At 33.0% G+C, this 24,020-nt stretch overlaps 2 protein-coding genes and 1 long non-coding RNA gene across 4 annotated transcripts; 2 read left to right on the top strand and 1 right to left on the bottom strand.

Annotated features, from left to right (window-relative positions):
* Window positions 1-2,848: 2,848 nt before the first annotated feature.
* Window positions 2,849-18,155, bottom strand: grh (grainy head). Of its 2 annotated transcripts, none has more exons than XM_015931707.3 (9): window positions 17,633-18,155; window positions 16,695-16,915; window positions 16,243-16,405; window positions 15,926-16,132; window positions 15,517-15,573; window positions 15,254-15,355; window positions 14,898-14,964; window positions 5,369-5,487; window positions 2,849-4,773 (listed from the first exon to the last, which is right to left on the bottom strand). In XM_015931707.3, the coding sequence occupies exons 1-9, from the start codon at window positions 18,113-18,115 to the stop codon at window positions 4,249-4,251; spliced, it is 1,944 nt and encodes a 647-aa protein (XP_015787193.1). In that variant the 5' UTR covers window positions 18,116-18,155; the 3' UTR covers window positions 2,849-4,248. The 2 variants fall into 2 exon arrangements, with proteins under 2 accessions (XP_015787193.1, XP_015787180.1); XM_015931694.3 differs by having other exon boundaries at window positions 5,369-5,502.
* Window positions 4,770-5,541, top strand: LOC149094390 (uncharacterized). The gene is made up of 2 exons (XR_016200996.1): window positions 4,770-5,144; window positions 5,214-5,541. It is a non-coding gene; the product is annotated as an uncharacterized LOC149094390 (long non-coding RNA).
* Window positions 10,705-14,719, top strand: LOC107364342 (uncharacterized). The gene is made up of 2 exons (XM_015931679.3): window positions 10,705-11,288; window positions 12,057-14,719. Exons 1-2 carry the CDS (start codon window positions 10,705-10,707, stop codon window positions 14,314-14,316), a joined length of 2,844 nt encoding a protein of 947 aa, XP_015787165.1. The 3' UTR covers window positions 14,317-14,719.
* Window positions 18,156-24,020: the final 5,865 nt, after the last annotated feature.

Below are 24,020 nucleotides of genomic sequence, written 5' to 3' on the forward strand. Positions count from 1 at the left end.
TTTATCAGTATAAGATATTGGCATCTTTTCGTTACATAAGCGATCTACATTGTTTGGATAATCATTTTCATCTTGCATGAGTTTATCTTGATATGCTCAAAACTCCCTGCAAGTTTTATCACATATCGATTGATTTTTTCCATAATCTTAGTGAATCACAATCTCTGTTTTCTTTAAAACTCCCATGTTCGTTGCTTTATTCATAATTAAGTATCTTTCGAATCTTCTGGTTTCATAAGTTAGATGCAATGTTCAGCTGAAAACTATTAATCAGATTCATGTGAGGTTAATGTGCAGAAGAGTTGCAATGGGGAAACAGGTAATCAAGATCTGTGATAAAAACTGTTATTAATTATCAATTGCTTTTATTAAATTAACTTTTAATATTACAAACGAGACTCATTTTTTAATTTTATGCTTATCGAATTTTGATTTTTCTTTTCCTGATTTTTGCATTTCGATGATAAACCATTTGATTTCTATCAGTTTCTGTCAGCTTATTAACAAACAGATTTTATAATATTTGGCACAAAACTGCAAAAGCCACCAAAACGAAGCTCGATTTGGCAAAATGTGATGAATTTTTCAATGTAACACCCTTTTCAGTGTAAACCGTGCCAACGTCATCTTCCACTCTCAAGTCAAAGACACTGGTAGATGCATCGATACTGAGCATTGAATTGCCCACAACAAAAGGAGTAGCCCATGAGCATATTTCGTAAAAGATGATGTTTCGCTGCATAAGTTGGTCATCAACAGAAAAATGTTGACTGCCATTGCTAATACGAACTTTTAAAGCATTCGAATAAAGATAGCATTCAAATTGTAATTGGGTTCCATCTTTTCTCAATAGAGTTACAGTCAAATCACTGCCATCGAGTTTAAAATAATAAAGCTGATAACGTATTTCTTTATCGGTTTGGTCAAAAGTGAGCCGAAAGGCATCATTACCGTGAACCTTATTACAGCACTTAAGGTATTGAGCATGATATATTGGGAGTTGGCTAGTGTCATTAGCAACTGTGACTTTCCGAGAGTCGCTATAGAGTGCTATTGATTGGGAACTGTCTCTGAGCATATCTGGTGGCGTGATAGAATCAAAAATGTTGAAAGTCCAGGTACAGTATAAAACACCATCCACGTAATGAGATGATCCAAACGTTTTACTGTAGGTGTCTCGGTCAAATCTTGCATATGTTGATCCGAGAGACGATTTATAGCAAGTAAATATATTTGAAGAACGACCTGGTCTGTCAAAGCTCACTTTGATTGTTTTTTCCTCATCGACTGCTACATTATAACCTTTGAGGGTTATTTGAAGATAATCAAATTCACCAAAGATTGGCTCCACTTTGAATTGAGCTGTAGCCAGATTATTTTTTGAGCAAACACCAGAACCATCACTTGATAAACAATATGTTTTAGTCAAACACTCATCGTTACATGAATTTTTAGCTTCGACTTGAAAATTTATTAAGATGAAAATGAACAAAAACGAGAAACACATTTTAATCATTTTACAAGAACTGTCAATTTTAACAAGTCTTGTCATGTTTGATGTGGTTAAAGCTTAGGAATTGACTGAAGAATATGAAAAAGGCGTAAATTTTATCAAATTTTGTATTGATTTTATCGGCTTTTTTAATAATCAAATCTCTGTTATCTTCGGAACCTCCAAAATCATTCATCATTGAACATTGGAATCTTCTGGTTTCATATGTTAAATGCAATGTTTCAATGGTAAAATAGTAATCAGATTCATGTAGTTAAGTGTGTCGGAGAGCTGTTATGTTATGAGGAAACAGTTATCAAGAGTTGTGATCAAAACTGTAACTAATTATGAACTTCTTTTATTGAATTATCTTTTCATTTATCCACGATCTAACGATATATGGTCTCGACCCAAAATTATTGAGACACCTGAGACTTGTCCCTCGTAAGTCTCATTTGTGGATTTTATGCAACATCTTTTTCAGTGCAGACTATCACATGTAATTGAATTCCATATTTTCTCGTTAAACCTTCAGTCACTTCTTTATTACTATAGCGTTTCTAACAATATGACGATAACGTATCTGTTCAAAAGTTCATAAGTCTTCGCTTACACATGAATTGTTATAAAAATTGGTCCATTTCAATGAACTTCACATCAAAATAATCAAATTTGACTTTTACTTGGTTCTTCAATAGGATACAATCTTAATATGCTGAACATGATGGACCAAAGGATCTACATTTAAGAGTATCAAGTTGCCGACATCCCACATTCCTGAAAACCATTGAACATAACCAGAAAAGTATTGTAAGCTAACATGACTCCTGGTAATTCATAGGGTTGATATCACATATCAGCACGTATCTCATATCCTTCATCCCTCTGTGACCGAGGGTTAAACCGGTTCCAGGTTCACCTCAGATCGGTTACAGACCCAAGCATCAAAACATGAATTGTATTTTCAATGAGATCAGATGGTGATATTTCAACTTATTAATTTTCCTTTAATTATTCAATCGGTTTACAGTTTAATTGAAGATCATTTTTTATTTATAGTTGGAGTTTCAATGCATAACCAGCATTTCATTGTCAATAAATGTATTTGTAATAATTGTAATAATAATCACAATTGTAATGGTAATAGAAGTGGTTTTATTAATAATTATAATTGTCGAGGAAAAAAGTCAGGTTATATGGACATTGTATTTTAATTATTGATTCAATTGGTGAATTGAAGATGCACTTGATTCCCAGCACCTAAAGATAGTTAATATAATTAGCATGAGAAAGTGAATCAATCAGTGAATCTCTTTAGTCTTACGCTTTTTTATCATTAATTCATCTTTGCGCACATTTACAATATGATTAATTTAGTTTAATGAGGGAACAAAATGTAAGTAACAAAACTGATGTTTCCACCGGTCATTTGTTTCCATTGGGTTGAATCATTTTTTTTGTTGCTCTTCCGGCCTTTTATGCTTATTATCATTATTAACGGTTTTAACGGTATTAAAGGGTCACAATTGTAATTGTTAAGACGTACAAAGTGTAATTGGTTTGGGAATCCAACAGTAATTAATTTAAACACTTAGTAGGCAAGAGTTGGGAAGAGATGGGAGGACAAGAGAGTACAAAAAAGATGAGCTTTTATCTCAAGGAATTGGACAAAATTAGAGATTGAGGAAAAAAATAGAAATAAGTTCATATTACATACAAAATATAATAATTAATTAATTACTTTTCAATTTAAATCTGACGAGGAAAACCTTTCAGTTTCATTTGATTAGAATCGATTACTGATCGTTGCTTTGTTTTTACATGTTTGTGTATCTGACAAATGAAATACAAAATATCATTTCTCTTTATAATAGTAAACCAGATTTTCAGCTTTTTTATCAGGATGACACATTTTTCAGTTAAAGGTATAAATATAATCGAGAGAAGAAAAAAAAGATAAAGAAAACTCAGTAAATGAGTTGCATGGAAAATAAGTGTAAAAATTTTGCATTTGAGTAGCAAAGTCCTTAAGTATTTCAATGGAGTTGGTTTTCAAGGAATCTCAAAGGTCTCAAGATTAAGGCAAGCTTGTGTTTTATTTCAATGGATTCTGGTCAGAAGGTGGAAAAGGCCTTTCCTTTCCTTCGGAAATTTGTTCTTCCAAATGTGGTCTTTCATGAAAGAGTTGATTTAGACAAAAAAAGAGGACGGAATTTGCTAACCAAAAATGCAAAATAATTTCGTTAATACATTCTTGTCATAGGAAAAAAAGAGGACAAAAGGTGGACATTACTATTAATTGCTTAAGGATCATGAAGAGGTGATGTAAAGGGAGACAAAAAAGTCGATTGGCGATGATGGTAATAATAGTGAACATGAACATGAAGATGAAAATGGTATAATGATGATTAGAGGGAAAAATGATTAGAGGAAGACATATGTTGATTATAAAGGAGATTCAATTTGTTTTGTTGTAGACACAAAAAAAAGGATAAAGTTGATTTTGGGTGAATGAGATGGTCAAGTGATGGTGAAATATTGATGACAATGGTAGTGATGATCATGATGAATATTAAGTTGATGTTAATTTGTGTTGTATATTATCTGATAATTTGTTTCCAACATGAGTAAAAAGATTGATCCCGTGTTTTCTTAGCCCGTCTTTTTAGCCCGAGTAGTTTTGTTTATGTGCTTTTAATGTTTAACATGTTTCTTTTGTTTTTAGTTGCGCATGAGTTGAGTTGATCAAGCATTGGTTAGGCATTGGTTGAACTATCATACTCCACTAGAGTTATATCATGAGTCTGCTCGTCTACTTGGTGCACTTGTAACAATACGGTGTCCTCGTTACAGTATAATTTAACCAGTTCATCGTCCATTAGCAGGGTAATTCCTTTCAAACATCTTTTATAGAAATGTCTTATATTCTTAGCTTCCAATTTGTACTTTTTCTGAATAGATAACGCTAAACCGACCAGTGTTGGAGGGACAATGTGCAATGGATGGAATATTTCTTCGTTTTCCTGTTTAGCATATAGCAACAATCGATCTGGAGGATAAACTTTGTCCCTTTTAGGTGGAGGCTGAGTTACAACCATTTCCAGATTGGCGGAAATAGGATCGGCACTTCGTTTTCTTTTGTCAATTATTCCTGGTGAAGCTGTTCCAGAGGATCCTGGTGGAGTTATGATGGGTAAATGGGTAGGTGAATCATATCCTGCAGTGTTCAAGTCTCCAGTTGAATGTTGGCTTGAGTAAAAGCTCATATCGCCTGTGGTTATCTGTTGCGGGGAATCGGAGAGAAAAAAGCAGAGAAATACAAAGATGAGAAAAGGAGAATTGATCACACAGCAAATCAAGCTTCAAATCAAAGAGTGAATCAAGAAAATAATCCAATTCCAATCTAAAATACCTCAATTTAAATGTCAAATGTGTGTGTCAAATGACCATAAATTTACTTCATTATACTTGGAATATTTGTTGGAACAAAAAAGTGTATTTTTTCCTGTTGACAATTTTTTTTCCTCTCTCGCTCTCAACCACTCACTAAAGCTAAAGGTTAATCGGAATGGTTAAGATGAAATTGCAATTAATCGTGAAACTAATCATGATAATCATCATGACCCTGACAGGATATAAGCTTTATTAACAGGTATCAATGAAATATAATATATATTTATAACGATGATATTAATAATGATTTCTTCTTTCTGTCATTAAGTTTATTTCTAGGTTAGGTTCTTCACTTTTCACTGGACAAGATCATTAAAATTTAAACATTTTTCACTTGTTTCAAGCTCTGGAATAAATGACTGTTGGATTGTCTCGCTCACTATTGGTTATCACTTTGATCAACAACTAAAGGCCAATAATTACCTTATCAAGATCCTCACTTGGTGTAAACAAGACAGGAGGTTTGGTTCGATCAGACATTGTATAAAATTCTGACCTATCACATGGTGGATGGTACATTTCCTCGATCTTTTTGCGCCCATCTAAATAGGATTGATCAAAAGAGATGAACAGAAATAAAGTTAGTTTGGTATTAATTGTGACAATTCAGCATTTTGCCGTCAAGTGAAGTTTAGTGGAAAACAATGTTTGCTCATTATTTTTACCGCTCAAACGTTATTCTACATTCCATCAATCTGATGATCTAAGATAACATTGGACAGCCATGATTGTGGACAATAGAGAAACGAAAGATTATTAAAGACTAAAAATGATGAAAATTACGGCCAAGATGATGCTGTTGTCATGATAATGATGTCATGCTTAAAGTTGCTTGCAAGTTGAAAATGCATTTTTTTGACTGCAAAATAGTGAAAATGCAAAAATAATTTTTACCAATGGGCAAGCTTAAAGTATAAGCATTTGAAATTACCTCACGATTGTCAAATTGAAATTTTGTACCTGAATATTTTTTCTTTGCTTGGTTTTCATTACCTGAGGAACAAATTTGCACAATTGAGAGAAGGATTTTCTGGCTGGCTCTACACACACCATTGATTAGAATACAACAACAAAAAAAGTGGAAATGGATTTAATTAAATTACAATCAGCTCAAGAAAACGCTCAGGATTTATGTTGAATATTTATGTGGTGATTACACACCAAGCAAATTCATCTTATTTTGTTGTGCACAGATTAAGATTCAACGATTAATTTTAATCTAAAATGGTTTGATAGTTTGGAAAGATTTAAAGTCAACATTCTTGCAAGCTCATTTGTCTTCCTACTTGCACAGTTACCTTCAATTTTAACTTGTTATCTCTTCAATTTATGTATTTTTTTACCTTGTGCAGGTTAAACTGTAAGAAATGATCCCCAAAAAATGGAGCCAGGAGTGTCAAAGTTTGCCTTACAAAAGCCAGGGTAAAAAGAGAGAGAGCCTGTTCACCTTAGGATAAGGTTTGAACCTTAATAATTCTTCTTCTCAAACGAAACGAGATTTGAAATGGTTAATCTTGATGGAGAAGACACTGTTTAATATATATTTACTGGGCTATTTAAAAGTAACGCTTTAAGTTGTTTTCAACCTCTTGTAAAGACTGAGATGGACCCTGAAAGTGCAGCTCATTTTTCACTATTCATTCAACATTCATCATTTTTGTCATCAATAGTCTTGGATTAGTGTAAATTAACTAGCAAAATTTAATGACTTTTTTTTGCTTCATATTTTCACGAATATTAAAGTTCGTACAAAAAAAATAGACATTATTTTAAGATACAGAGGCAAGTTAATGTAAGTGGATTCAGTCCAAATGAACACAGTTTGCCTGCAAGTCATTTAACTTAATCAGTCGACCAGTAATTTCGACTTAGTTGACTAAGTCGACTAAGTCATAGTCATTATCCCAGCAAGTCAAGTCATTGAAATCCGGCCTTTGCAGAGCTTTATATCAATTGAGTCTCATTATCTCACTGTAATACTTCATATGTTGATATTTTTCGCTGCTTTTACCAACATTTTTTGTTCCAAGAGAAGAGGAAAAAAACATTACGAAATTCAATTTCGATTCCTGCAAACAATAGGTGAAATTTACCTTAGCAAACAAGCAAAAAAAAACATTTGAAAATTTAGTGGCAAGACTTGACAAAAAATATAAAAACATTGCCTAAGCTACAATCAAAGATATTGAAGTTGAATAAAAATATCAAAGTAAACCAATTGTCTTGAGCATTTTGTTTAGCATAAATGGTCAACATTTCCATACGAAAGCACAGCAAATAAAAATGTTGAAGTTATCTTATCGCTCACATGAAACCAAAAGGAATCAATGGAATAACCTTAGTTAAGTTACAGGTAACAAAATGATCAAGGAGGAGGTAAAGGTATTTAAAGTAAGGTTGATCATGACTTTCCTAGATTGTAACTAACTGTGAGAGAAGATGAAAGATGAGAGATGAAACGATAGAGAAACGAATGACGGGAAAAGATGATGAAGGTAAAGGTAAATGGGAGAGACGATTATAAAGAACGCGAACAAATGAGGAGTCCAATGGGGAGGAGGAATGATGATAAACAAAAAGGTTGAAAGAAGATAATAGCGAAGCAACAAGTTGCATAGGTCAATCGACCGTGCCTAGAGGGCCTTGGCGGGGTTTTGGGTAAAATGGCCCGCAAGTCATGGGGGTGCCAACTACTAATTTGAATTTTCATTCCCAAGACAAGAGCAATGCAAAAGGTAAAAGAATCTTTCATTTTTCTCTCTTTCATCTTTCGTCTTTTCTCTTCCATCATTTTCATCATTTTGTAAAATCTTTTTCCTTACCAAGTATTTAGTATACACTGAAAAAAAAACAGTTTATTTTTCACAAGGTAAGATGATCAAGGCAAAGAAGGAGAAGAAAAGTAAACGGACTTTTACCAGGTTAACTGTAATCGAAAGTATCGTCAACAGTAAAATAAAAGATGAGCCGTTTCGAATTACTTTGAGACAAATAAAGTTGATTTGCCCGGGTAAGACAAATCAAGGTATTACATTGTCAGTTTGGGTTGTTTGGGTTTCTTGCTTTAAACTAAACCTTTTTTGTTCAATCTTTCTAATCTTGTCTTTACATTTTGTGCTTCTCTTACCTTGCAAGAGGTTTAGCTATTTGCGTGTGTAAAATAACCTTTTAAGGTAAAGGTAGAGAAGCTATAATATACAGGTACATCTATTGACAGACTAAACAGAGAGAGAAGGTAAAATTTGGTGAAGATGAGGAGGATCAGATAGAAACTATCTCTCTCCTCTTCACAAATAGAGGTAAAAATGTTGAGATTGCCATTTTTTATTGCCGTCTTTTTATGATGAGAATCTTCAAAGGCCACTTTTTTTCGTGTTGCCCAAGAAAACAAATTTCAAAAATATTACTGTCTGCAAAAAAGGCCCATCAAAGGTAATATTGATTAAGATTAAATGGTAAATCAAATTGAAGTTGATGAAGGTAGAAGAAAAACAATTCATTTTGACATTTAGATTGAGTTTCTTTTGTTTTTTTGCCATTTCTGTTTTGCTCATTGTTGCTGAGTTTTTTTTTCACTTCACCAAAATTGAAAGGTTAATTTCCATGTAAATATATTTTTCCTTTTCCTGAATCAAATTAAATTGTTGATTGTATTAATTAAGAGAGAGAGATGGAAGGAGAAATTAAATATTTAATGAAATCCAAGATTATAAATAATAACATTACAATCAGTTTCAATTTTGGTTTTACTTTCATTACTCTTTATTGCTTAAATCATTAAACACTTTGCTTTCAACATGAACAAAATATACACACAAGGAGAAAACTCAGTAAAATTCAAGGCTAAGATTGCAAATTAATTCATCTAAATGCATCTAATCTGATATGATCATCGTGATGATGAGAGGAGGAGAGGAAGAGAAAGAGATGATAGGGAAAGAAAGAGAAGATGCAACATGAAGAGAATATTTTTCTTTCACTTTCTTTTTTTGTCTTCAATTTATACACTTGAGTACTCACTGTGAGTACTTTTTTCACCATTAAAAAGGTTTGCCACGTAGCTGCTTATCACAGGTAAATAGTAATCATAATATTATTATAATAATAATAATTCATGAGAGTGACCTTGTATAGAATAGAGAAAAGGTAAAATGAATGATGACGAAGTCCAGTCTCTTTTTATCATCAATTTTCATCTTCCCTTTGGCTTTTTCATGCTATTCAATAAATGTTGTTTTCAAATGTTCATTGCGAACCTTTCAGGCTTTGTACACATTTTTACGTGTTCAATCATTTGCCAGTAATTTCAGCTACAGTCAACAATTTCATTCAATCTTTCAACAAGATTTACGTTCAATTTTTGTATAACAATTGTTGGTGTTAATCACTTGATATTGTTGAGATTCATTTTTTTTCAAGATTTTTTTTTCCAGTCAAACTGATTAGAAATATGATTAAAAAGCAAATGACCGAAAGTATTAAATGCTATTTGATTGTATTGAAGAAATTGCTTTTGTTGACTTTTTCGCCTGTAATAACATTGCTTTCTTTTCTCGGCTTTTATCATTTTCCATCTTCATTCATTTCATTCAAGGTAAATGAGTGTCAATCACTGTTACTTTCAAGTGAAAACAATAAACAAAATGAACATATTTTACTGATCTTTTTACAAGAAAAGGCAAGTGATGTTAATTTATAAGATAATCTTCAACTCATTTCTTTCCTGTAATTCAATTGGGCTAAGAAAATGTATTTTCAACTTTTCCAAATTTTATCGATATCAAAAAATAATCACCAAAAAACCAGGTTAATCTGAAAGTCAGCTACAGTGTTACAGACAACATAAATCAGGCGTTAAGTCTAATCATTTGGAACCCTCCCTTTCAATTGCCACAGTAACCATTAAATTTTATTATTAAGCGTACTTCAATTTATTTTTTTGTTCATTTCACATCAACGTTTTTTTCTGGTTGCTGTTGTTGTTGTTGTTGTTGTACTTGATCAAACCCACAGCAAACCCTTTTTGAAGGGCGTTTAAAGATGACTTTTTGGAGGGATCGAACCGATTGAAATACGAAAAGGTGACAAAATTCATTTTCATCGATCAAATCTCTTTTTTTTCATCATCACCATAATCGTCGATGAATGACGGCATTAATTGACGAAGGAGAAAATAAAAGTTAGTTTTGCTAACGAATTGTTTGTGCACTTTGAATGGATTAGAGTTGAAAGAAGAGTCAACAATTTGGCAATAAAAAAAGGGAAAATAAAGGGTTTACAGTTAAGTTAACAATTAAACTTCTCCTCTTCATTTGCTCCTTAATAAACCAATCAATGGGATGTCAACAACATTCAAGATCACCAAAGGTTAATTTGTTTACGGCTTGATTTTAAGGTAAAAGTTTTGACATTAGGCGACAAGTTTGGCTTAGTTTATGGATAACCAAATCAACCGTTTTATGGTTTCACATTCAAACCCAACAGCAATCAATTAACAGGAGTAAAACATAATCATGGTAATGAAACAAATTTTTGAACAATTCGGTCTCGCTTATATATAAAGGTGAAATGATGATGATAGGATTAGTTATTGATTGTCACTCGAGTTTAAAACTTTTGTATCAACGGATAACGTTATTTCAGTTGTTTGTCAGCAATCATAGCGGCAAAAACCGTTGTCTTTGTGTGTAACCAAATTACAACAGTCCAACGTGGATAAAAATTGTCAATGTGCAACTCCAAGTGAAGGATAAAGAAGCATGATTAAGCTTCTTACGACCATTGGGCTTGTGATATTTTTAATACAAAGCGAGATTCAATGGGAATCGTTAATCAATGCATCAGATGTTACAACTGAAAACAATTCACTGTTGGACGGTGATCCTTCATCTTCCAATGCTACTGTACCGTCAACACTTTCACCAAGTGACTTCTATATCATTGACTTCAATGAAACTGCTTCACCTCCCGAGTTGCCAATTTTAACAATCTCTTCATTATCACCATCACCGTCATCATCTTTGACGTCCTCCGCTTCTTCGCCATCACTATTGCCATCATCTTTAAATTCAGCAGAATCCATATCATCAACATCATTTAGTCTACCTACGGATTTCAGTAATTCAACAACGGCAAATTTTTCAATAACCTATCGCCTAGATGACCTTCATTCAGAGGGATCTTTCCAACACTATCGCCAGGATATGGGTCCATGGATAAAACATGATTCAACTCAGGGTTATGGCAATCGTCCGTCATCTCAATCTTCATCAGACTCTTCGAATGATGACTATGATGAAGACAATAAACCAGTACACCGTTCAAACACTAATTACAATAACAGGTAAATGATTTAACTTTTGATTTAAAAATAGCTTTTCTTCATCTTCTGTTGCTTAAACCTAGATAAACTGTAGGGGGGAAAACCATTGACCTCTAGATCAATGATTTCCCCCATTAGTTTATCTAGATGGCAGCATTACAACACAGAATGGTAAAAATAAAGGATTTATTGTAATAAATATTATTTTTCGGGTAATATCAATTCGTGAGTGCAACACCTTTGGCAGGCCAAACAAAAAGCCCATCTCAAGAAATGTAATCATCAGTGATTATCATCATTATATTGCAAGAAAAAAGAGGGAATCTCGTTTTTCAATTTTTTATCCTCATTTCTACTCAAATTACTAAGAGACTTTTTCCTTACTTTTGCCGTGTTGCTATTTTGAATAAAATTGATGTTTTTTACCTTCAGCTTTCATCAGTTGAACAAAGAAATAGTTAGATGTTAGATAAAAATGAGAAGAAAGTGTTGCCTATTCAAGATTGACTGTTAACTGTGGTGTGAAGTCTCCCGAATACAGCAACAAACACACACACACACTCACACTGCAAACAAGTGAACACATTCATGTCATTGATGTAGTCATTAAGAGGAAAAATAGCAACAAACAAATCAACGACTAAGCCCGTAACCTGTGAGCTGTTTTAATGAACATTCAACCAGTCAACCTTATATTTTTTTCAACTAATGATCTTAAACCTCTCCTTTTCTTTGTTCTTTTTCCCTCATTTTCCCATTCGTTTATTTATCTCTCCCTTTCTTCCATAGACCTGCTCATCAACATGATAGGCCATCATCTCATTTTTATCCCACGTCATCATCATCATCGTCTTCCTCCTCTTCACCGACACCAGGAAAATCTCAAATATTAAGACATGAATACAGTTATCAACCAGTAAGTCGATCAACCGGGTTTCAATATCATGGACCACAAGCAAGGCAATCTAATGAAGACTCGGGTTCAAATCGTGAAGATTATCGTAGAATAAATCGTAAAGATTCAAGAAAAGATCAACCACATAATGAAGGTAATTCAGTGAGTGGACCTGTTGTCCGCCATGAGTGGATTAATATTGATCATGGAAGTTCAAGGTCAGAAGGAGCTGCTGATGTTCCAATTCCACTTCCGAATTCTCAGCCATCTAATTCATATTCTAATAGCAATAATAACCCTAATAGCAACAATAATAACCAACATCAATCAAAATATCAACCTTCCGGTTATCCAGCACCTCAACCAGGTTCACCTAATCAACGTCAGTCTAATCAAGCTTATTCACCTCAACCTCAACCTCAATCTACATCTGAATCAGATGATTCCTGGGACAATAGCGATGGATCAAATAACGAGGGTGGACCTTCAATACAATATGACGAGCCTTCTCTAAGGCAAACATATGACGAGGAAACTAGTGAAATGGAAGAGGAAGATGAGGAAGAGGTTACAAATGTACCTGAGGTTGTTGTAAAACATCATGTTCATCAAATTCCTCAAGATCAAGCTTCCCCTGTTGGACATCAACATGTAACCACAATTAACCATCCACCTCCTCCAGCCCCAGCATACCCAATAGCTGCAAGTCAGGGAAATAATCACGATTCTGAACTAAGCAAATCTAATGGAAATTATTGGAACACTCGATCATCATCAATAGATAATTATAGTAAAATGCGTAAAATGAAGGAAGCAGAGAAAGAGGGTCTCATGGTTTTACCCATGTCTCGATTAAATATAAATTCACGAGCAGATAGTGCATCCAAACGAGAATATAGCGTTATGAAGGTGAAAAAGGGTAAAAAGTATAAAAAGGTTTACAAGAAGTACAAGTCCAAGAAGAAGAAGAAGAAGAAGTGCAAAAAAAAGAAGAAGTGTAAAAAAGTGAAAAAGTGCAAGGCCAAGAAAAAGAAGTGCAAAAAGCCCAAGAAAAAGAAATGCTGTGAAGCTGAAAAGGAGTGGGGCGAATGGGGCTGGCCAGAGATGGAGATTGTCTACAAGAAGCCAAAGAAAAGTAAAGGTGGATGGAGTTCCTGGGGAGGTTATGGAGACTCTTATGGTACTTTTGATTCCAAAGAGCCTGAATATCTCAATGCAAAAGATATCCTAGGAGCAGAGTATTTAGCTGAATCACCAATATCGGGTCATGATATTTGGATACCTGAAAAGAAGGAACCACCAAGTGGACATTCAGAGGAAGAAGAAGACGATCACGAAGAAGAGGAAGAAGACGATCAGAAAGAAGATAGAGAAGACAAAGAGATAGCTAAAGTTGAACCAATGAGTGCAGTTAAGCAAAGAGAAGCTGCTGGTTTAACTGAAAATGGTGAAAATTCAAATGTTCAAAAGTCTCAACAGTCTTCACAAGGAAAAGTATTTAAACCAGTAACTAAATATGAAGTTGATCGACCTTATGAAGTTCACGAAGTTGATATGTATTCACCTAAATTTGAAAACGATCCACTCAATTTTGGAATCTCATCATTAGGTAATATAGATCCTTTGATGAATACGGGACGTTTAGATGCAAGGTTTCCTGGTTTAACTGGACCCTTTGCTGGCCAAGAGAATGGCGATAGTAAAGTTGACATTGAAATGAAAACTGGTAAAGGTTCAAAATTAAATACAAGATCCGATGGATTGTCACATAATAATGATGAAGGTATGATGGTTAATGATGAAAACAAGTGGAAAAAGCGTCCACCCCAATATCCAGAAGTAATTGATGGTGACGATGTATCAACATCTCAACATCATCATGGCAAAGCATCAACTCAACAACAACAACAACAACAACAACAATCACGCGGAGACACAAGAGACCGGTCAACTGTAAACAATGGAGTTGGTCGAGGTCAAGTTGAAGGGGGGTCATCTGATTGGAAGAAGACGAATGAAGTAGATGAACCGTGGAAAGCAACTGAAGCTCGGGTTGAAGGAGAAAGATGGTCAACTGATATAATTCATCGCAGTGATTGGAGAGTTGGTGCTAAACAGCCTCCACCAAAAAATGAAGATAACATTGACCCTTAAAACCTCTACCGGGTTCACCTTTGCTACATAATATATAAATATACAAACATTTTCAACACTATTTGTTGATCACAACCCAACGATTTGAAAAAAAATTAAAGTTCAATAAGTTCATAAGATGTTTACGCATCTTCTTCCCAATTGCATCTACAAATACATTTGAAAACTTGATATCATCAGATTACCATCTTATCCACCAATGATTAATGAACTGTCAATAAATAAATTCATAATCTCTACAATCAACAGCAAGAAAAAAGTACAGTAGCAGCAACAATAACAACATCAATAATAAACTACAAAAAACGTTGACGTTTCTTAATAAATGAACCATTGATTAATTAAACATGAAACCTATTTTCATATCTAAATGTTGATAATAAATGTTTAACAAATGCTCAAATCATGTTTCAAATTTGTTGCCACTTCAGGTCAAAATTGAAATCAAGTTCACAGACAAGTTCAATGATATGGACAAACAATTAGGCAAAATTGTTCAAATCAACGATAAAATTGTTGAATAAAAAATGATGCAAAAAATAATGAGCAAACATTATTAAAGTAATTCATTTTCAACTTACTTCCAGTTGCAGTTAGTTTACGTTTGGCAGCTCTTCTTTCCTCATCTCGAGTCTTTCTTTCTGCACCCTGAAAATCATGATAATGATTGAAGAAGAAATTGAAGAGAAGAGAAAAATAAAAGTTAATTACAAACTGTTAATCAAATGTAAGTTGCTAAGCAAAGTCTAGATACAATTGAAAACAAATTGTAAAAGCAAAGACTTGAAAACAATTTTACAATTTACCCTCAAGTAAATAAAATTATATTTTTGCCTCTTCCAACTACTTGATCAATCAATTTATATATGATTCAAGTGAAGAGGGCAAATTGACAATTAATGAGTCTAATGAAAGTAACAAAATTGGTCAAACTTACCTTATCACAGAAGACTTTAATTTGACAATAACCTCGATGAATAGGTAAACTACCGTCTCGGAAATCATCAAAAGTATCAATTTGTAGATGTAAAGGTAAACCCTGAAAAGATTGAAATGAAATGTAAGAAATGGTTTGACTTCAAAATTTGACTCAAAGTTGAATTTTTAATGTTGAAATGTTTCACTAATCAAATCAACTTTCAACAATCAAATTTGACTGATCAATAAACTATTAATAGAACAATTTATCAAAATTCTCACCTTGACACCCTTTTGATTGCTGAAATCAGTGCTCAAACATTGAACAGCAACGTTAATCTGCAAGAAAAGGAGAGAAAAGTAAATCAGTAAAATTATCTAACAATAAATGGATTTGTGATATTAAAATTGGATTCACATAATTAGGAATCTTCAAAAGGTGAAATCAACTTTAATCAATCATTGAAAATCTGATAAAAAGCAGGAGAAAAAATCAATCAAAGGTAAAAAATTTTTTACCTCATGAGAGTCGATCAAGAAATAAACAAAGATTAGCAAGCGATTAATGAAGCTTGAATGTTAAATTGAAGGTTAAAAGATTTAAAATTAAATCATTATAAAGATAGTAAATCGCAATTTGCTAATCAATGATTGAAAGAAGGCGAAGAAAAAAAAGAAAATAAATTTTTACCTTTGCTGGACCTTCTAAAGGATTCCAATAAAAAGCAATTGAATTGTGTGTAACCTCTTCAATTGGACCTATGATTCCAGATGAATTTTTAGTATCGGCATCAAGAATTCGTTGTTTCACTGAATGTTGTCGACTATGCCAGAATTGCCATGCTTTAATCTCATCTTCATGTAACTTTTCCTCCCTGAATACCAACAATACCAGAGACTGAAACCAGCAGAGAGAGAAACAAAAAAAACCCAAAAACAAAAACAAAAAGAGAGTCAAGCCGATTTAGAGATTTAAAAGTTTACCCAAAATGCATTATCTTTACTCACCTTAACAGTGGCACTTTTTAAAGGATTACCTGCATCAGGTATATACTCTAAAGTTATTCCATAAAATTGACCTTTATTGATATAAGTTATCCTATCGTCTTCTCTTCTTTGGCTTGTCGAAATGGGAGATTCTAGATAATATTTATAACCGACATCCGAGAATCTGAGAGACGAAAAGGTAAAATGGGTTCAGACAAGATCAAGATTAACAGTTTATCCTAAGCCAATATTTTCTCAAAATTTACTCTTCAAATCTTCTAAGTGTGATCTTTAACCTCTTAACCCTGATTTGCAAGTTTTAATTTTTTTGGTTTTCGAAAAAAGAAATTTGAAAATTTTTCTCTTCTCTACTTTTACTTTGATCATCTGATAAGGTTAGACGTGAAAAAAGGTACGCCTTTGGCTTTTGATTGTTGTTTAAATATTTGGTGAGTTAAATGAACTGGACTTACATTTTTGGTATTTGCACTTTATCTACTTCAGAGTTTCGGTTATATTCATTCCATGATCGCTTTCCGCCGGAAGCTTTGCTTCCTCCGTTTCCTACAGTTGATGGTGTTGATGAGTTTGAATTTGACTCTCCAGTCCCAGAGACGGGTGATGTTAGGTTGGGTGAGGTAACCGTTATGGTTGTTGAATGATCTACCGTTGAACCGGAAACAGGTAAAAGTGCCTTTGGTCAATGGGTGGAGAGGGAAGGGACGACAAGGAATGATATTAATTTTTTGTGTAAATATTTTGCTTTTAAACCTCGATATAACATAACATAGGATAAGACACTTTGCGCAGTTTCATTGGCTAAATAAATATCAACATCCAGTGATGTAAAACTGCGCACAGTTTTTCATTGATAGCAAATAGTTTAACCAATCAAAGTACGGTATAGTAACAGGTAAATCAAAGAGTAACAAGTGACAACAATCAACAGGTGAAAATGAAAGTTGCTCTTGAAAACACAGAAACAGAACAAGTGAAATAATTGGAGCAAAAAAAAAATTAAAACTTGAGATGAAAAATGATTTCAGGGAAAATGTTTGTCAACATGATTCTGTTAAGTGCAACTTTCCTTTTCGCCTTCAATGCTGAGTGTCTTGTGGTGCTCAATGGGTTTGTTGTCATTTGGTATTGAAAATTTGATAAGAAAAGGTGAAATGTCATGAGATGAAAATGTGTCTTCACTTGGATCAAGTAAATTGATGTTTGGAGAAAAATGTTTAGCTTTTGGGTTTTCTTATCAAATTTTCAGGTAAACTGACCAGAGATTAAATTGTTTTCTGCTTTTAATGTCCTTTACTTTACTCTTTGAGATAAATTGATTGTTCAACTTTTCACTTCTCTCACTTAGTCTGACAATGTTTGACCAGTACGACAATGAAGCATGTAAACATACCTGATCATGGTTTGTTGTTGAACCTGATCCAGTCACACCAGCAGTAGTAATGGCAGGGTAATAATCACTATAAGTTATATAATCTGTTGTCAGGTAAACGGTTCCATTATTAGCGACACGACCTGCTGTTCCTTGAGCTACTGTGGCATATTGTGAGGCAACATCTGACACTTGAACAGTGTAAGCACCATTCGGTTCAATATCATACGCTGGAGCAGCAAAAGTTAATTGTGTTCCAGGATAGGGTTGAGCGGGCGCCAGTGAAATGACAGTGGCCGGTGGGGAAGGTTCAAGCTCACGAGTTTTCGATGCTGAATTGTTATTGCAAGTGGCTACGTTAACCACTGTGGCGGGTGAAGCAAGCGGAGGCATAGAAGAGTCCAATGGTTCCTCCTTTATATTCACTGTGTATATTGTTGTTGATGGTGATGGTGATGGTGACGGAGATGATGGCGATGATGACTCGGATATTTTCATTTTCATTTGAGTCACACAACAGTGAAACAGGTTTTTCCTTTTCCGAGATTCTCACTGAGAGAGAAGAAGATGAGACAAAAAAAGAGAGAGACGTCCAGAGAGAGAGAGAGAAAGGCAGAAAGGAAGATAAATGTAGACAGAAGAAAAGGAAAAGGGAAAAAGATGGAAAGAGAAAGACAGTGAGAGAAGAGAGAGAAAAAAGATTTTTGTTTTTACCTTTAAGTCTCTCTCTCTTCTCTATCTCTGTCTCTGTCTCTCTCTCTCTCTCTTCTTACCTAGGTACTGATGATAATGATGATGATAAAATGCATCCATGCATTAGATGGGTTGAAGTAAGGCATTTTAAGAGGAAAAGCAAAACGCCTTAAGAGACGGCCAAAGGCGGGTTACTTCTTGAGAAGTAAAACATTTTCAACAAAAAAAGGTTTTTGACGCCTTCTTATTCCTCTTCTCTTTCTCTTTTTCTCTGTCTATTTTCCTTGCTCTTCTCTTCATTTTCTCTGTCTTTAAATTTAATCCTCTTCTCCTTTTCTCCCTCTCTTCTCTCTTCTTCCAAAATCTCTCTCAACCTCTCATCTCAACTGCCTTTAACTGCAAGGAAAAGTAAAAATTTCAAATCATTTTCAAGTTAAAAGATAGAGACTGACTGAGATTGAAATGAAAGCGCATGAGCTTCCTTTTTTTTCAAAAATCCATCCTCTTCATCTTCTCTGTCTAATTTACAATCATTCTTATCATCATCATCATCATCATCATCGTCTTCATCATCTTGATCATCTTCGTTATATTCATTGGCTACAGGTAGTTGTGTGTAAAAAAAGGTAAGAAGGTAAAAACATTTACTTAAATAGTCTTACCAAGAGTACTAAAGTCTCTCTCATCTTCATTGTCTAAACTTTCTCTTCATTTTTCCTCTCTTCTCTGTCTTCTAATTTTCTCTCTCTCTCTTTTACCTTCGCAATTCTCTTACCTGTCTCAAGATGATTGCCTTAAGGCTAAAACCTGAGTCATTTAATTTTCTTTTCTGGTTTCTTCAGTTTCCAAGCTTTTCTTCAACTTCAATCTTACCCCACCCCTGGTACCTGTCTCTGGTTGTCTAATATATTTTGTATCAAGAAAAATCTTTTCATCTTTTCATCATCATCATCATCATCATCATGATTATTGTTATTATTTACAAAAGAACTTTTTTTTCCTTTATTACTTTTTCGCATTCAAATGTAGATGAAACTTTTTGCTTTAATAATTTCATTCATCATTATAACCCTTATCATTGTCAACATTGATTAAATGGCTCATTTGATTAAATAATCATCTAATCAAGTGTAATCATTTGCAAAGCAGATTCATTTCTCATTTACTTTCCCAATACAATTTTAATTTGTTAAACTTGAAGATAAAACAAAAACATCGAAACTTTTCATCATTACAATCAACATAATCATTTTCACCATCATCTGATCATTCCAAAAGAGCCTTAGGGAAATCTGAGCATTTATCTTACGTGATTTTTTTTTATCATTTTTTCAATTTCCTCACAAAATGGGATAAAAAAAACTGTAACTTTACCCTTAACATGCAAAAGGAGCAACAAAAAGTTATCTCAAAACTTCAACCTATTGCATGAAAAAACGTATGAATTTGGCAGAAAAGGGAAAAACAGTGAAAACTCAATTCTAATCAACTGTTTATTGCTCAAATAATTAGAGATAAAAAAATGCTAGAAATATAACAATTTAATGATATGAAGAGTGAAAAATGTTGAGCCGGCAAAGCAATTGCGATTGAGGAAGAAAAGCGATGAATCTTTGATTAGCATAAATCACACAATTGCCATTATAAACAGCAAATCAATTGTTTCCTTGCATTTGAATATTTAAAAGCTTAAAGTTCAATTGTTGAATAAATACCAGAAAAAAACAGATTCACAGGTAGTTGACAGTTTGGTTCAAGTAGTTAAACATGTGAATTGAAAATCAATAAAAGATTATCGAGAAAATGAAATTTCCAACAAAAACTCACCTTTGAACGTGTCTTCCATCCTTTCCTATCAATTTCACATTTGACATTTCGATTGAGCATTTTAAACATTCCGTCTCCATGTCAGTCAAGTCTTTAGCTTTACCATGTTAAGTGATAAAGATTGAGATAAAAGTCAGTGACTTGATGCTCCTGCAAACACCTTATTTACATTGGTTTGTTAATTTTTTTTTACCTTAACAATTGGCTTGTAAAATGAAAAGGCCAAAACAATGAGAAATGTTAATCAGGAGAAATGTGTAGGCAAAAGTTATATTATCATATTATACACAATAAAAGAGGCAATTTATGGTTCCTATTTTTGCATGTATATGAACATGAGTGGTTCAACTATTGTTCATCTTGTTTCATGATTATAATGAGATGGTCAACATTTACTGTAATATTGATAAACAGCAACAACAACCAATTCATCTTTTTTTACAATCAAAAAAAAGATCTCTCTTGATGTTAACTTTTTTGCTTTCCTCTTCTTCATTGTAATCATTTTTATATTCACAAAGGCCTTTGTTGATATCTTTACCTTCATCTTTATCATCTTCTTGGCCATCTTCATCTTCATCATTTTCATCTTTTCAGCCAAATCTTGAGATTACCTTTTCTTTTACCTGTGAAACCGCAAAAGTCAACCTTTTCATTCATTCCTATTCACAGTAAATACAAAGAATTGGTTCAAATTTTTTACTCTTGTATTATTAATGGCAGTTAGTGAAAGTGTATTTACGCACTTTACCTTAACTTTTTTTTCTTCAAGCTTCTTCTTCTTCTTCTTCATAAACTTCATGATTGATTCAACTCAATTATCAAGGTTATGATTAAAACAATTTTTTCTTCTCTTCGCTTTTCTTTGCAACATTTTTTTTTCCAATTTCGTTGGTCCATTGTTCCAATGAGTAAATGGTTTGGTAAAAAAAAAGGTTTACTTTGTGAACGTTTTGAATCACATTGGAAACCCAATTTAACCTGGTTTGACTGGTCAAGAGTTTGTATCAAAAAAGGTTAAAAAGGTTTTAAGTTGAGTGAGGAAAGGTTAATCAGTTTCAGGTGAACATTCAATTGCAATTCAATTCATTGAATTATTCAAGTATTAAGATTAACTATTCAATGTTACCAAAGATAATCACATTATTAGCAACATTATTATGATTAGTAGGAAAGAAAAGTAAAAATGTATTTAGTTTCGTGTAATCCGATTGACAAACGTTTGGGACATGAAAATGGTTATCAGAGCAATAACGAAGTTTGTTGATGAAGATGATGATGATGATGATGATGAAGCAGGATCTTGAAAAGATATTAGAAGTAAAAAACACTTGACTTGCCTTGAAGTCTTAACTTTTTCCTTAGGACGTCTTAACAGCTTCAGGCCGTTCTAAGGTAAAATCAATCATTGGATCCCGTTTTTATACCTTTTTATATGTACCTTTCTTCTTACCTTATTTCATCTTTTTTTGCTCTTCTCTTCTCTTCTCTCTCTCTTCTTTGCCCTTTTCAAATGTAAAAATGTTTAACAACAAGAAAAAAGAGATTCTCTTCTTCGTTTTTTGAGATATAATTAATTTCAGTTTGAAAGATTATCATTAAGATAGAGAAAGATGGAATAACCATGAGAAGTTAGGAAAAGAAATGACGATGAAAATGATGTTGATGATGATGAAGGAACCATTGGAAGCAATGTCAACACCCGAATTGACCTGAAGCAAAGAAATTACTTGCCTTTTAAAGTTCAACTTTCCTCTCCTTTCATTACCAACACTGTTGACCAAGGATATGACAATAAGTTGATGGTCAAACAATGGCTTTACACTAACAATTGTAACTGTATTTAAATGCATTGTTTCAATCGTTTAACATATTCAAGTTGAGAGTATTAGAGACAGATTTGGTGTCGACATGTTAACGCAATTTTCATTTCAAATTTTTTGGCTTCTTTGAAATGTTCATTGAAAGCACCTTTAATCGTTGAAATGTTGTTATATAATGAAACAGTTTTCATTGCAACCGTTTTTGCGCTTCAAATAATGCAAACCCAAGATGCAATTTTCATTGAAATCCGGAAATTTTTATCAACTTTAATCAAAGTAATTACTTTCATGCAACCAATCAAGAGTTGACTTGTGCGCAACTTTAATGTTACATTAAAGGTAACCCGTTGATTTGTATCAACCTGTGTACATCAAATGCTAATCAACCTTTCATTTAGCATAGAGATTTATAATCAAAGGAAAATCCATTTCTTTCCATGTTTTCAAAGGAAAATCAGAAACAACAAGAATCGTCAAAAATACTCATCACAGTTGCAGTGAGTCTAAATGACATTGAACTTGAACTGAGTGCGAGTTGAAACATTGATCGAACCTTCAAGTCATCTTGATCATGTCGTCTCATGCTTTAACAATTTGTTGCAATTAAATGCAAAAATAACTCAACATCAATCCTTCAACTTCACCGACAAATGTTGGCCTATTTATTACAACCAAATCAACTCAAATAACCCTTGTAATTCAGGTTAAACATAATTTGAAGTTACAATAAGAATGCAAATAATGCAATGATTTTCAAATTTGCAGCCTTAACCCAAAGTTGAAACCCAATTTTTGTCTCAAAACAAATGTACTTTTAAATCAAGTTAAACACCAAATTGATCAGCCAATACAGTTTTGTCAAGGCAACCAGTTTCTTGGTGCAATAAATTGCTAGACAATCCAATGATAATTTAAAGATTCCTGATCAATACCTTGAATCACATTTCTTTCAAATTTTCATCATAAATTTGATTTTCTGTATCTTTCAATTTTCCATCGTTAATAGTTTTACATCTTTTTTATAACATCACATTCAAAACCTTTCAATATTTAACTTTGAGCCAGCTCTTTCAGCTTCCATTTGATACTAACGTTAATCAACTATTATAAATTAATGGCTGAAATCAAGATGAATGATGATAAGTATTTTTAATCAACTGATAAAAAACTGTTGAACTTTATATCTTCAGTTTCATCCATTAAATAAACCTGTAACATAATTTGCAAAAAATGAAGGTAACCATTAAAATGCATTTGAAATTAGCTAAAAATCTCAGAGAGAAATAAAAAAATCACTTTTTTTGCTCTTCACCAGAAAATGTTAAACCTGTAACTTAACTGTTAACTTTTGTCTAAACCTGAAAACTGGTCACTTTGCTTTATTGTTGTCATTGGACATTAAAAGGCCATTAAAATCGATCAAAGGATGATACTAATTGTTAAACATGCAACAGCAATTAATCAATTAATATTAACACTGTTAACCACAGTAAAATTGATTACAGTGTCTCTTCAAGTATTCAAGTGTTTGTCAACCTTTGAAGGGTTCAACTTTGCTTTTTTTATATTTATTTTTATTATCATTGTAATCATTATTATTTATCATTAAAGTAGATTTGATTTACCCTTAAGACATTGTAATAAATACAGAATTGAATTAATGGTGATTCTCGGAATAATAATGATAATTAGTATAATAGGAATAAAGGCAATGATAATGATAAAAAGATGAAGAAGGAATGAAAATGTTAAGGAAAAGGTGATTTTTGTTGGTGAATTTTCGTTTACAAATTAGTAAAAGGTAAATGCACATTATTAAAGTTGGCCTCATCAAGATGATCATCATGATCCAACATGAAACTATTGAATTTTCAAGATCAAAGATGAACCTCTTTCTCTTTCGCTCTTTCTCTTCCTAGTCTTTCATTGATAATTAGAGGTTCAACGGAAAAAACAAGTTAATCTTTAAACTCAGTAACCTTAGGAAAAATTTTTCTTTTTCATCATTTTCCTCTTCTCTTTTTTACCTTTTCCCATCTTTTATCATCTCTATCATCTTTATCCTC

Source organism: Tetranychus urticae, chromosome 1 (assembly GCF_039701765.1).
Source record: "Tetranychus urticae isolate SD_2017Ah chromosome 1, NJAU_TeUrti_SD_1.0, whole genome shotgun sequence".
NCBI lineage: Eukaryota > Metazoa > Arthropoda > Arachnida > Trombidiformes > Tetranychidae > Tetranychus > Tetranychus urticae.

Bases quoted from the DNA above. Each gene is read 5' to 3' on its own strand.
- LOC107364342 (XM_015931679.3), top strand. From the start codon at position 10,705: ATGATTAAGCTTCTTACGACCATTGGGCTTGTGATATTTTTAATACAA. The intron at 11,289-12,056 runs GTAAATGATTTA...TTTCTTCCATAG, and splicing joins AACACTAATTACAATAACAG to ACCTGCTCATCAACATGATA.
- grh (XM_015931694.3), bottom strand. From the start codon at position 18,115: ATGAAAATGAAAATATCCGAGTCATCATCGCCATCATCTCCGTCACCA. The intron at 15,356-15,516 runs GTGAGAATTTTG...CAATCTTTTCAG, and splicing joins GCAATCAAAAGGGTGTCAAG to GGTTTACCTTTACATCTACA. The intron at 5,503-14,897 runs GTAAGTTGAAAA...TCATCTCTTTTG, and splicing joins TAAACTAACTGCAACTGGAA to ATCAATCCTATTTAGATGGG.